Source organism: Haliotis cracherodii, unplaced genomic scaffold (genome assembly GCF_022045235.1).
Source record: "Haliotis cracherodii isolate W230 unplaced genomic scaffold, xgHalCrac1.p SCAF_36, whole genome shotgun sequence".
NCBI lineage: Eukaryota > Metazoa > Mollusca > Gastropoda > Lepetellida > Haliotidae > Haliotis > Haliotis cracherodii.
In genome coordinates this window covers 1,907,499-1,921,691 of record NW_027266293.1, presented here as the reverse complement: position 1 = coordinate 1,921,691, position 14,193 = coordinate 1,907,499, and the positions used below count along the sequence as shown (strand labels likewise).

Sequence of the window (14,193 nt, the reverse complement as noted above, 5' to 3'; positions counted from 1 at the left end):
CACTCTCGGTGTCAAAGTTATGCACTTAAACCTGACTTTTGACAGTCACAGCACTCTCAGGGTCTGAGTTATACACTTAAACCTGACTTGGGACAGTCACAGCACTCTCGGGGTCAAAGTTATGCTCTTTAACCTGACTTGTGACACAGTTATGTTGGTATGAAAAGTCCCAAACACTGTTTTATAAAAAAAACATAAAATGTTATGACTGTTGCCCTTATGTTCAGGTCTGCACAATGCGCCACCAAATGCCAGCACGCCAGGTCCGTCAAGGATGGAACGAGGCTTGAACCCAAACTTGTCCCGACCTGTTGCCTACCGAGACTATGAGCCGACTTCAACAACAAGGAAAAGACTACTTCCTGTCCTGGATGATGCCATCATATCTGTGGACAGCGTCGAGCTAGGACAGAGGTAATGTTGTGTTGAGGGAGGGGGGGCTAGGACAGAGGTAGTATTGTTGAGGGAGGGAGGGGGAGCTAGGACAGAGGTAGTGTTGTGTTGAGGGAGGGGGAGATAGGACAGAGGTAATGTTGTGTGGAGGGAGGGGGGAGCTAGGACAGAGGTAGTGTTGTGTTGAGGGAGGGGGAGCTAGGACGGAGGTTGTGTTGAGGGAGGGAGGAGGAGCTAGGACAGAGGTAATGTTGTGTTGAGGGAGGGGGAGCTAGGACAGAGGTGGTGTTGTGTTGAGGGAGGGAGGGGGAGCTAGGACAGAGGTTGTGTTGTGTTGAGGGAGGGGGAGCTAGGACAGAGGTTGTGTTGTGTTGAGGGAGGGAGGGGGAGCTAGGACAGAGGTTGTGTTGTGTTGAGGGAGGGAGGGGGAGCTAGGACAGAGGTAGTGTTGTGTTGAGGGAGGGGGAGCTACAACAGAGGTGTTGAGGGAGAGGGAGAGCTAGGACAGAGGTAGTGTTGTGTTGAGGGAGGGGGAGCTACAACAGAGGTGTTGAGGGAGAGGGAGAGCTAGGACAGAGGTAGTGTTGTGTTGAGGGAGGGGGAGCTACAACAGAGGTGTTGAGGGAGGGGGAGCTAGGACAGAGGTTGTGTTGTGTTGAGGGAGGGGGAGCTACAACAGAGGTGTTGAGGGAGAGGGAGAGCTAGGACAGAGGTAGTGTTGTGTTGAGGGAGGGGGAGCTAGGACAGAGGTAGTGTTGTGTTGAGGGAGGGGGAGCTAGGACAGAGGTAGTGTTGTGTTGAGGGAGGGGGAGCTAGGACAGAGGTTGTGTTGTGTTGAGGGAGGGGGGAGCTAGGACAGAGGTTGTGTTGAGGGAGGGGGGGGGAGCTAAGACAGAGGTAGTGTTGTGTTGAGGGAGGGGGGGAGCTAGGACAGAGGTAGTGTTGTGTTGAGGGAGGGGGAGCTAGGACAGAGGTTGTGTTGTGTTGAGGGAGGGGGAGGTAGGACAGAGGTAGTGTTGTGTTGAGGGAGGGGGAGCTAGGACAGAGGTTGTGTTGTGTTGACGGAGGGGGGAGCTAGGACAGAGGTTGTGTTGAGGGAGGGGGGGGGAGCTAAGACAGAGGTAGTGTTGTGTTGAGGGAGGGGGGGAGCTAGGACAGAGGTAGTGTTGTGTTGAGGGAGGGGGAGCTAGGACAGAGGTTGTGTTGTGTTGAGGGAGGGGGAGGTAGGACAGAGGTAGTGTTGTGTTGAGGGAGGGGGAGCTAGGACAGAGGTTGTGTTGTGTTGAGGGAGGGGGAGCTAGGACAGAGGTAGTGTTGTGTTGAGGGAGGGGGAGCTAGGACAGAGGTTGTGTTGTGTTGAGGGAGGGGGAGGTAGGACAGAGGTAATGTTGAGGGAGGGAGAGCTACTTCAGAAGTATCAATGATGAAAGGAGTAGGGGGATAATAAGGGGAAGTGATTTGCCATGTGTGGATTTAAAAGTCAGTATGCAGCACAGCATCAAAACACACTAGACCAAGAGCCTGAGCTAGGATACATTCATCTGCCGCTGTGCGTTGGTGTCACTGTATTGCATGGTGTCATCATGTCCTCAATTGGTGTCATGTCCTTGTCTTCATGCCCTTGTCTTCATGCCCTTGTCGTCATGCCCTTGTTGGCTTCCTCATTCACTGCTTGGGTCAAGGCCACAGTGTTGACCCAGATTCTTATGTTGATGTGAAACGCATGGTGTAGTATCTCAGTAGAAAGGCTGTGATGCGATACCTCATTGTCTGTTGACTGTAAAGGAACCCTCTGTTTCTGTTGTTGGGTGGTCACGCCAAAGACCCGGGTTCGATTCCTGACATGGGTACATTGTGTGTTTACAGGATGGGTCTGTGTGTCTCACTTTCAGTTGCTGGGCTTTTATGTGATATGATGTCACATTGCTTCATTGTTTAGAACGATTATGCCATCCTTTGTTCATTACGAATAAAAAAATCATGTTTTTTGTTGGGTTGTATTTTTCAACATGGTTTTGAATTGTAGGTCTTGCAGTAAAAGCCACTATGCTTGTCGAAAGAGGTGACTAACGAGATCAGGTGGTCAGGCTCGCTGACTTGGTTGATGCATGTCATTGATCTCAATTGTGTGGACCAATGCTCATGATATCAATCACTGGATTGTCTTGTGCAGACTTGATTATTTATAGGCCGTCGTCATATAGCTGGAATATTGCTGAGCACGGTTAAACAACAAACCAACCAGCCAATAGTAATCTTGTCCAAATGTTCATTGAATGGTATTTAAGAGGAAGTATATTTGTTTCTGAATAGGAACAGGACCGTCTCCGTGGTCTAGTGGTAGAGCGTCCGCCCGGAGAACGGAAGGTCCGGGGTTCGATCCCCGGCCACATCATACAAAAAGATGTTAAAAGATTGTACTTGTTGTTACCCTGTCTGGCGCTCGGCATTAAGGGGCTAAAACAAGGACTGGTCGGCTCGGAGTCAGTATACTGTGTCTGAGTGGGGTATTCATGTTAAACTGTGGCATGGTATCTCAGTGAGCTAGCACTATAAATCGGCATCAGTCCAGACTAGTACAAGCAGCCACACACACACATACACGTGCATGCACGTTGCTATATGAGTGCAATAATCTTGGACGCGACGTTAAACCCAATTTCACCTCACCTCTGAATAGGAACATTTTGTATTTTATGAGTTTCATTACCTCTTCAAGACTTCTGTGTACTTAATGTTTGGTAGTGATATGGTTACTTCATCAGGGGCGGTCGGGTAGCCTAGTGGTTAAAGAGTTAGCTCGTCACGCCGAAGACCCGGGTTCGATTCCCTACATGGGTACATTGTGTGAAGCCCATTTCTGGTGTCCCCCGCCATGATATTGCTGGAATATTGCTAAAAGCGGCGTAAAACCATACTCAGTCAGTTACTTCATCAAGATGAGAAATGATTTGAGGCAGTTGTTTGGTAGTGAGATGCTTTGGAATAAAAATCTCCTTAATTTAGATCTGCCTAATGGAAACACTTCTTTTATTCAAATACAAACGATGATTAACTGCGTTTCTCTGAGCATTAGCTGATGATGTGTTTATCTTGATGCACCATCAACACAGATGCTGTAGTAAGCAGCAGATTGGTTGCCGGATGTATCTCTTTAGCTGGGAACTCTCACAATGATGGAGATTCATGCGTCCATGTTTTGCTCATCATGTACTCAGAGTTGTGAGATATGTGGCTGTTGTTGATGTTTGACACAACTTCCTGTTTGATGCACGGTTGTTTGAGTCAACTGTCGGACTGCTTGCATGTTTATTGGAATTGATTTCACAACTGCTGCATGTCTTGTTGTGATAAACACTGAACTAGCATCAGCATTGTGGAGAGATTTGGTCAGGTGATCGGGTCAGGTAGTGAATGATTGACCTCATTGTGTCACTACAGGATCGGAGAATCAGGGGTACTAGCTCAACTGGTGAAGAGTGGTTGAAAGAATGGTTGAAAGAGCGGTTGAAAGAGTGACCATTCCAAACAGAGACACAGTAACTAGGGCTTGGACGATACAGCAACAATTCGATCCGATACGTATCACAATACCTTGCTCACGATCTGATACGTATCCATTATGCATGTGCTCTTATCTGTGGTGCGTAAACCATCTTTTTCAAAGACAGGATCGCCAAATACTTGGCACACTAATTAGTTACAGCTGGCAGTGTCAAGTATGGCGCAATGGATGAAATTATTTACGTTTTCAGTGATCTTTTTCACTGGTACTTAGCGTTTGGTGTAACATTTATAAAAGAATAAAGTTAAGGTAAGAATTGAACTAAGTCACTTGCCCAGGGTGACAACCCATTCTTTGACACTTGTGTTTTGGGTGTATGTACGTATCCGTGTTTCAACTCTCTGGTCATCTACCATTGGATGAGTGGGTTCTTTTGTATGTACAGGGTGTAACTGTACACCAGGGTTAGTGACAATGGTGTAAAGGCCGGTAAACATTGTTGGTTCAAAGGCTGAATAACAACCTGGTTACTTGTGGGATTTCAGTCTTGGTGCTTGCTAGCCTGGTGCTTTTGACCACTTGCCCACTCCACCCCACCCCACCCCACCCCACCCCACCCCATTAGAGCTCCTAGCTTTGTCCTAAAGACCTTGTCCTCTGACCTACTGGGCTGGTTTATGGTGCAGTGTATGACCTATGTAGACCCCCCTGTCCTACACAATACTGGTCATGATACAGTGTGATGTCATGATACAGTGTGTGAGGTCATGATGCAGTGTGTGAGGTCATGATGCAGTGTGTGATGTCATGATGCAGTGTGTGAGGTCATGATGCAGTGTGTGAGGTCATAATGCATTCTGTGATGTCATGAAACAATGCAGTGTGTGAGGTCATGATGCAGTGTGTGATGTCATGATGCAGTGTGTGATGTCATAATGCATTCTGTGATGTCATGAAACAATGCAGTGTGTGAGGTCATGATGCAGTGTTTGATGATGCAGTGTGTGATGTCATGAAACAATGCAGTGTGTGAGGTCATGATGCAGTGTGTGATGTCATGATGCAGTGTGATGTCATGATGCAGTGTGATGTCATAATGCAGTGTGTGATGTCATGATGCAGTGTGATGTCATGATGCAGTGTGTGATGTCATGATGCAGTGTGTGATGTCATGATGCAGTGTGTGAGGTCATGATGCAGCGTGTGATGTCATGATGCAGTGTGTGAGGTCATGATGCAGTGTGTGATGTCATGATGCAATGTGTGATGTCATGATGCAGTGTGTGAGGTCATGATGCAGTGTGTGATGTCATAATGGAGTGTGATGTCATGATGCAGTGTGATGTCATGATGCAGTGTGTGATGTCATAATGCAGTGTGATGTCATGATGCAGTGTGTGATGTCATGATGCAGTGTGTGATCTCATAATGCAGTGTGTGATATCATGATGCAGTGTTTGATGTCACAATGCAGTGCGTGAGGTCATGATGCAGTGTGTGAGGTCATGATGCAGTGTGTGATGTCATGATGCAGTGTGTGATGTCATGATGCAGTGTGTGATGTCATGATGCAGTGTGTGATGTCATGATGCAGTGTGTGATGTCATGATGCAGTGTGTGATGTCATGATGCAGTGTGTGATGTCAAAGGCCAAGTAAACTTGCCTGGTTAGCAGATGCTGACAAAAAAAACAAATTAAGTGTAGTTCTGTTTTATTATTAATGCTGTATCCATATCGCCAAGCAGAATTACACAGGTTGACACAAATGACAAATCTAGTTTTATGTCACGTTATATGCAGCAATATTACAGCAGGAGTCTTCACACATAGTATCCATGTGGGGAATTGACGCTATGATGCTTGTATTGCAGACTTGGAGGTGGAATCTTCGGGGATACGCACATCGCCACCTGGCAGGACATGACAGTTGCTGTCAAGAGGTTGACCATCAATATCCATGGCAACCAGGTTACTGAGGCAACCATGGAGTTTATGAAGAGTGAGGTGTGGTTTCACAGGTGAGTGAGTGAATAAGTTTTACACATGTCTCTGTGTGGGGTCAGGATTTGACAAAGTTCACGTTAGTCAGCTCTAGCGACAAGCACCGACTGCTGAGATCCTGCCTTTAAAGTCCACAGGGTCAATTTGTGAAAATGTGTTCTTAATTCCTAGATCCTCGATAAATATCCAGGACCAACTCACCACCATAGATTTTGTTTGCAAAATGTCAGTATCCCCTTCTCTAAGCATCACCAATTGCACAGTACTTCTTTTGCTCATGCGTGCCATTTGATTGGCCATCTATTTTAAGACTCAAATCAGGCTCAAAACAGATTGATCCAGGCTGATTATCATAAAAGAGAGATATGTAGATTACTAAACGAGTCCCGTTAGATGTAGTTTTTGTTACCATGAGCGTATTTCAAAACCTAACGAGAATAAGCAACTAAGACACGTTTTGAATTCACAAAGGCCACTATGCTTGTCGTAAAAGGTGACTAACAGGATCAGGTGGTCAGACTCGCTGACTTGCTTGATGCATGTCATCGATCCCAATTGCGTGGATCGATGCTCATGATGTCAATCACTGGATTGTCTGGTCCAGACTCGATCATTTACAGACCGCCGTTATATAGCTGGTATATTGCTGAGTGCGGCTTTAAACAACAAACCAACCAACCAACCAACCAACCAACTACAAGCATAATAAAATCTGTATCTAATTGAGATGGGTGTATAATTTATTATTCATGATCAGGTTCTAAATTCAGTGTGGTACAAGAGTGGCGTGTGAATACTATCATTGCTGATGATTTGACCATAGACTAAAAATTCGTGTTCATGATATACTACTCAATGTTTGGTAAGGATCACACCTTTGACTAAAGATGACATGTATTTTGGTCCTTAGCAAATGTTGAGTGGCATAGCATTTATAATACACAAACATTACCATATATATATGCTCTCTCTATTTCAAACGTGTTTGAGCAATTTCAGAACTCACTGACTTGAAATATTCAAGTAAAATTGGGAAATGATGGCATGCATCAACCAAGTCAGCGAACCTGACCACCCGATCACGTTAGTCGCCTCTTACGACAAGCATAGTCGCCTTTTACGGCAAGCATTGGTTGCTGAAGACCTATTCTAACCCGGATCTTCACGGGTCTCTCCATCTAAGACTAGAGTAGACTAGTTGTAGAGTACAGTTTCCCAGTGTATTGTTATTGAAGGGTGATCTTTCTAAGGTGAGGAATAAAAAATAGTATCATTATCTGTATACTGTAAATCTGGAAATTAATGCATCTCCAAAATAATATGTCTGCTCACCCCAAGCCAAAAATGTGTCTCAATATCAATATGACTCCCCATTTGGAGCTGTAAATGCAAAGTTAATTAATACGAGCAAAGACCAATCGCATTTTTCACATTTAATTCACACTTGCGTTAATTTCAAGATTTACAGTAATCAAGAAGGTACAGGCAATATTGGCATGGAAATCTCCAAATAGAGTGTAAGAGCAACATGATCCATTAATCTGTAGTCTGATATTTACTCCGATAACAGCTGATACTCTCCCTGTCTGTGTGCACATCTAGAGCACAGGTTACACAAACTGGGATATGTCTGCATCTCAGGTCTGGATGCTGGAAATACAGACTGTTGCTAGGATACAACAACTTACCATTCTGTCAAATAGAAGTGACAATGGAGGACAATATGGTTGACAATATCTGTGTAATGACGTGGAAACAATGAATGAATTGTTCTTTCAACTGAACTGTTGGCACAGAGGGTTAATTTTTGTGTAAAGAAAAATACATTCTGATACATGTATACGAAATATTAATTCCATGTGGCGTTTGAAAAGTCCTGCATGTTTTAGCAGTAAGTAAGCTCTGTTTGTTAGGGTGAAGTCTTTGAGAGGCGTTTAGAAGTTGGAATAACACAGGAAACGATGGATACCGTATTCGACGTAATGAGCGCCCAGGGCTCTCTCAAAATTAGAAATAGGGGGCTCTTATTAGAATGTTATTTTGGTGAAAAAAACAGAGTTGAAAGATAAATTTTGTGGTTTATACTGACAGCCTGAAATGTTTATGTACGACAGATATATTTTTCCAGAATTAAATGCCCATAATTAAGGGTGCATATAACACACGAGTTCATATTATACGCGAACAAATAAGTCTTGTGTACATTGATCAATCAGAAGGGGTGCTAATCGGGATTGTTCACTAGCCAATATATTAGCAAATGTCGCCGTGGGCGCTTATTAGAGCGGTGCGCTTATTACGTCGAATACGGTAACAGCTACCGGTACCTTATTGTGTTTGTAATGACAACACCCAGCTTCCCTCTGCAAAACAGCCTAGCTATACAAGCATGTTTATGCTTTGTATTGATGAGATTTCCAAAGAATAAACAATTTTGTATTGATGAGATATACAAAGCAAAACAAATTTTGTAAAGATGATGTTGACAATTTTTTGTGTGCATATATACATATATAGAGAGAGATATATGTTGGTAAAGGGAGATAATTGCTATGTATAATATAATGGTTCTGTATATGCAAAATGCAGTGTTTTTAGTCCACCAATATTATTAGCAAGTTTCAAATAGTACTGATATAGTGGAGTGTAACATTATTGGAGTTTTCCTTGAGTTTTAATTAGTAGAGATGGTCGGGTGGCCTAGTGGTTAAAGCGTTCGCTCGTCACGCCGAAGACCCGGGTTCGATTCCCGACATGGGTACAATGTGTGAAGCCCATTTCTGGTGTCCCCTGCCTTGATATTGCTGGAATATTGCTAAAAGCGGCGTAAAACCATACTCACTCACTCACTCACTCACTCACTATCAATTAGTACTCCAATGTGTTGGCGAGATTACGTACTCTCATTGCAATGATTTTGACAGGTAAGTGATTGAGGCATCTTGTACTTTTCCTGACGCAGTACACGGTATGTGAGTAGACATTATGGTCTATGCACATTGCGGATTAACAGACAGAGGTGATTGTGTAAGCAAGGATTATATCCTACCTAAATATTATCCCGGGGGAAGTTTTACTCTAGAGTATAGTATAGAATAGGATTAAACACACTGGTATTGGTTCAAATTCATAGGGGGAATCATCCTGACACTAGAGAATTTCATCCCAGGGATAAAAAATGGGGTAGGATGATATTCACTCTTCCAATTGCACTAACAGTTACAGCTACCGGTATATTATAATCATGTAAGTGGGCACGGGTGGCCCAGTCGTCTAAGGCGCCGCGATTTGCTGTGAAGAGTTGCGTCCCTTGGGCACGCCAGAAACCTATGATTGTGGGTTCGAATCCCAGTTCTACCCAATTATGTTTCTAGGTCTGTCAGCACCATACCCGTGCTCGTGGGTTTCACCGAAGTGGTAAACGTCTGAGACCTGTATCACTTCGGGCTTTCCTCCCACATTAAGCTGACACGCCGTGATATAACTGGAATAATGTTAAAACCGGCGTTAAACCCGACTCAATCACTCACTCATTATAATCATGTAAAGTTGTTGAAATAGGTTTGTACAGAATGCCGCTATGTGATTAATAACATGCTCTAGTGCACATAGCAGATTAGCCAACAGCGTGGAATGCACAGACTATGAAAGGTTTATCAATATCACTTGAAAGTGATGAATTTGGTTGGTGTTGAGCTGTCGGTTTGTACGGTATATGTGAATAGAAATCATGTTCTGATGCAATTGCCATGGAACTTTTGTAATGGTCAAAATATATATTTCTTTTTTCTATCAATTATGATAGCTTAATTTGTTAAGGAGGTATGAAATCTGATTTCTAGAATTTCCACAAATTATGTATTACATATAACAACAGTAGTATACAATATTAAATAATTGTTATGGTTAGGATGTTTATATAATTTCCTGGGTTTGAGTGTTATGTTCCATTTTTTTATCATGTGCCAATTTTACATCAACCTTAATAAGAAGGGAGATAAGCACAGATTGGTGTGGTCATATCACCATGTGCTTTAAGCAGCATGCATGAGGAAGTCATGCTAGGAGCCAGTGAGGTCTAAAGTAATGGTAAGCCACATTTAGTCACTCATTTGAAAAATCATAAATAGGAATTTTTTTATAAATGCATGTTCTTAATTTCTACCATACATAGTATCTTAATTCTTCATAATTGAGGGTTTGTGGCTGGTTTAGACTTGGCTCATGGAAATACACCCTAGACTTCAACTTTGTTCATAAATATTCTCATGGCCTAAAGTTATGAAAGGAATATGAAATATTAAGCTTGCTGTTTATTGAGTGCAGTTAAGGCATTGTTTCTGTACATTTTATTGGACTACTATGTACTTAGTGCAAGTTCCAGGTTTGTGTAGTAATTTACCTTATTGTTAAATGTTCATGTCTTTGTAAAGTAAACAAGCCCAACCTAGTATTACTGCTGTATGATGAGTTAATGTGTAAATTAAGGAAATTCAAAAGCCATATACTCAGTGAAACCTTTCGATCTGTTACAGTCAATCTAATGTTTGTACATGAGACTCAAGAATAAGAAAAGAATAAAGAATCAAGATTGTTGTTTGGAACTTCATGTTGTAATCAACAACTTTGTTTATTAATACAATATTGAAATCAAGTTGAGCTAAGCTTAATGTTATTCGCAAAGTCAACAAGCTACGACTGTTTTTTGTACAACAAACACCAGAAAATAAACAAAAATGCTACTTAAACAAATTATAAAAAATATATATAAAAACAAGAGGAATATGAAGACTTATGTTTTTAAATAGACACTTTTTAGAACAAGAAATTGACTCGTATTAAGATTGATATTGATATTTTTTTACTTATGCCATAAAGTTTGCCACAAGGTTGGTTTTTATTTCCATTTAAAAAAAAATATAATAATCCTTATATATTCCAAGTCGAAGGGTAGTCCAATACTGTATTCCAGTATTTTACTCATCAGAGAATACATTTATGTAGGGAGCCCTTTTCCCAGGTTGATTGTACACAACTGCTTATTTGGTTACACATCTGTTAACCAATGGCATGATATTTTCAAAAGCCATTGCCTGAGAACCAATTAGTTTATTTTTTTAGGTCTTATAATTCCTTATCTACATGCCAAACAATTTCACAAGATACAAAACTTTCTTAAAGTTTAAGGGGGGCATGGGTAGCCCAGTCGTCTAAGGCGCCGCGATTCGCTGTGCAGAGTTTCGTCCCCTGGACACACCAGAAACCTATGATTGTGGATTGGAATCCCAGTTCACCCCGATTATGTTTCTAGGTTTGTCAGCACCATACCCGTGCTCGTGGGTTTCACCAAAGTGGTAAACGTCTGAGACCTGCATCACTTCGGGCTTTCCTCCCACATTAAACTGACACGCCATGATATAACTGGAATAATGTTAAAAGCGGTGTTAAACCCAACTCACTCACTCACTGTAACAGGCGACTATGCTTGTCCTAAGAGGTGGCTAACGGGATCAGGTGGTCAGTCTCACTGACTTGTTGATTGCCTGTTATCGTACCCTGATGGTGTGGATCGGTCTAATTTCAACCTGTCCATCTCAAAAACAATATACCCATATTCAAGCCTAACCTGAATAACATGTCCACCTGTGATACACTTTGCAATTTTCTTTGGACTGTTCAATACTAGGGCTGGGACGGGTAACTCGAGTACTCGGGTCGGGTGGGTACTGAGTAGGACCCAGGTACCCACAGGACTACCCGGACCCATGGTTAGTCACGTGATATATTGTTTCATGACAAAAATTCACTACATGGTTACACGACAATTTTAAGTCTCTAATGTTCACATTACTGCATGACTTATGTATGTTTGAACAAAGCTAAAACTTCTAACAACTTCAGTTTATGCATGACCACATCGTTGAAAACATGTCTCTAAATAGATTTTGCCAGGGCTACTGTCAAACTATTCCCAATCAGACATTTTGTACCTATCTCTTGACACCAACAGCGGGTACCCTGGTAGGGTCGAGTAATAGAGGTGTGGGTAGCCGGGTAGTAAATTTGGACTCGTCCCAGCCCAATTCAATGCTACACATTCCCCCTACGAGTAGTCTGGTGTTGTTTGTGTTGTAGCCGACAGCGACACAAGAACATCGTGACAGTGGTGGGCCTCTGCCTTGACGGCAAACACCCCTACATCATCGCAGAGTATGTCAACGGCGAGTGTCTCAAGGACGTCATCAAACACAAGGGGAGAGAACTCACATGGCCTCAGAGAGTGAAGATGGTGAGACGACTCACAGCCATAAGAGTCTGATTCAGGCCATCAATGTGATTTTTGTGTTTCTTGTCTCCTTTCTCAGAGGCAGGCTCAGGTAGCCAGTAGTGAGGGAGGGAGGGAGGGAGGGAGGGAGTATGGTTTTACGCCGCTTTTAGCAATATCACGGCGGGGGACACCAGAAATGGTCTTCACACATTGTACCCATGTTGGGAATCGAACCCGGGTCTTCGGCGTGACGAGCGAACGCTTTAACCACTAGGCTACCTGACCACCCCCAGGTAGCCAGGAAACAATAAATGTCAAAATGTCTGCGTTTGATGGAGAATACAACTGACAATAACATCTGTCAGTAATATTACAGCCGTATCGTTTACAAAATATTGACAGTTGTGGGTGACCTCGCCTAGATAAACACTACCAGGCTGTCGTTCATTTCCCGATGAACGTCTGTATGTCAGGTGATAACATTGTCAATCGAGCGGAGACGTACAGAACTACTTTAGGGGGATTCCTCAATGTCTAAAAATAACATTAAAAATCATTTGGGAAAACTGAGAGCGACATCGATTCAGGGTTTGAATGATGCAAGATTTGAAGCCAAACAGATCATGTATATGAAATGAAGCATCCATTCGAAGCATCATGGAATTTGCTCATGTGAGGCACTGTCTTCATCAGCTGATGAACCTCAACAAATACAACTTCAATCTTTAATTAAACATACTGGCTTTGAATATTGTTAAAAAAGGTGTCGTTAGTCAGTTATTACACTCCAAAGATAAGATGATAAGGATTTCATGTTCTGTTTTCAGTGTCACGGCGTGGCCGACGGCATGGCCTTCCTGCACTCCACCAAGCCCCCCATCATCCACCGCGACCTCCGCTGTGCCAACCTCTTCCTGCTGCAAGACGATGTCATCAAGGTAAGTGAGTTAGTTGGGTTTAATGCTGCTTTGAACAGTGGATCACTTATATCAGGCAGTGTCAGATTGATGTGAGAGTATTTCAGTTATATCACAGTGTGTCAGATTGATGTGAGAGTATTTCTGTTATATCAAAGTGTCAGATTGATGGGGGAGTATTTCAGTTATATCAAAGTGTCAGATTGATGTGGGAGTATTTCAGTTATATCACAGTGTCAGGTTTGATATGGGAGTATTTCAATCCTATCACAGTGTCAGGTTGATGTTGGAGTATTTCAGTTATATCACAGAGTGTCAGGTTGATGTTGGAGTATTTCAGTTATATCACAGTATGGGAGTATTTCAATCATATTACAGAGTGTCAGATTGATGTGGGAGTATTTCAGTTATATCACAGAGTGTCAGGTTGATGTTGGAGTATTTCAGTTATATCACAGTGTCAGGTTTGATATGGGAGTATTTCAATCATATCACAGAGTGTCAGATTGATGTGGGAGTATTTGGGTTATATCACAGAGAGTCAGTTTGGCGTGGGAGTATTTCAGTTATATTTCAGTGTGTCAGTTTGATGTGTGAGTACCGCTATTTCAGTTTTATCACAGCGTGTCAGCTTAATGTGTGAGTATTTCAGTTATATCACAGAGTGTCAGATTGATGTGGGAGTATTTCAGTTATATCACAGAGTGTCAGATTGACGTGTGAGTATTTCAGTTATATCACAGTGTCAGATTGACGTGTGAGTATTTCAGTTATATCACAGAGTGTCAGCATGTGGGAGTATTTCAGTTATATCACAGAGTGTCTGATTGACGTGTGAGTATTTCAGTTATATCCCAGTATGGGAGTATTTCAATCATATTACAGAGTGTCAGGTTGATGTTGGAGTATTTCAGTTATATCACAGTGTCAGGTTTGATATGGGAGTATTTCAATCACGTGTGAGTATTTCAGTTATATCCGATTCTGACTATTCTTTTTCTATTGGCAGGTGGCTGATTTTGGTCTGGTGAAACTGTTGCAGCCAGTCAGACAGGAGTGTCAAAATGATGACTGCTGTTGTAAGTAGTGGTCTGGAAAGTACTGTCTT

General features: G+C 42.5%; 1 protein-coding gene across 1 annotated transcript in view; it reads left to right on the top strand.

Annotated features, from left to right (window-relative positions):
* The window catches only part of LOC139477854 (probable serine/threonine-protein kinase drkC), a 53,201-nt gene that overhangs the window by 33,374 nt on the left and 5,634 nt on the right, over positions 1 to 14,193 (top strand). The window contains exons 7-11 of the mRNA XM_071260289.1: positions 228 to 414; positions 5,771 to 5,917; positions 12,036 to 12,189; positions 12,996 to 13,106; positions 14,095 to 14,164. Of these exons, the coding sequence (XP_071116390.1) occupies positions 228 to 414; positions 5,771 to 5,917; positions 12,036 to 12,189; positions 12,996 to 13,106; positions 14,095 to 14,164 (669 nt within the window). The remainder of the gene's footprint in view (positions 1 to 227; positions 415 to 5,770; positions 5,918 to 12,035; positions 12,190 to 12,995; positions 13,107 to 14,094; positions 14,165 to 14,193) is intronic.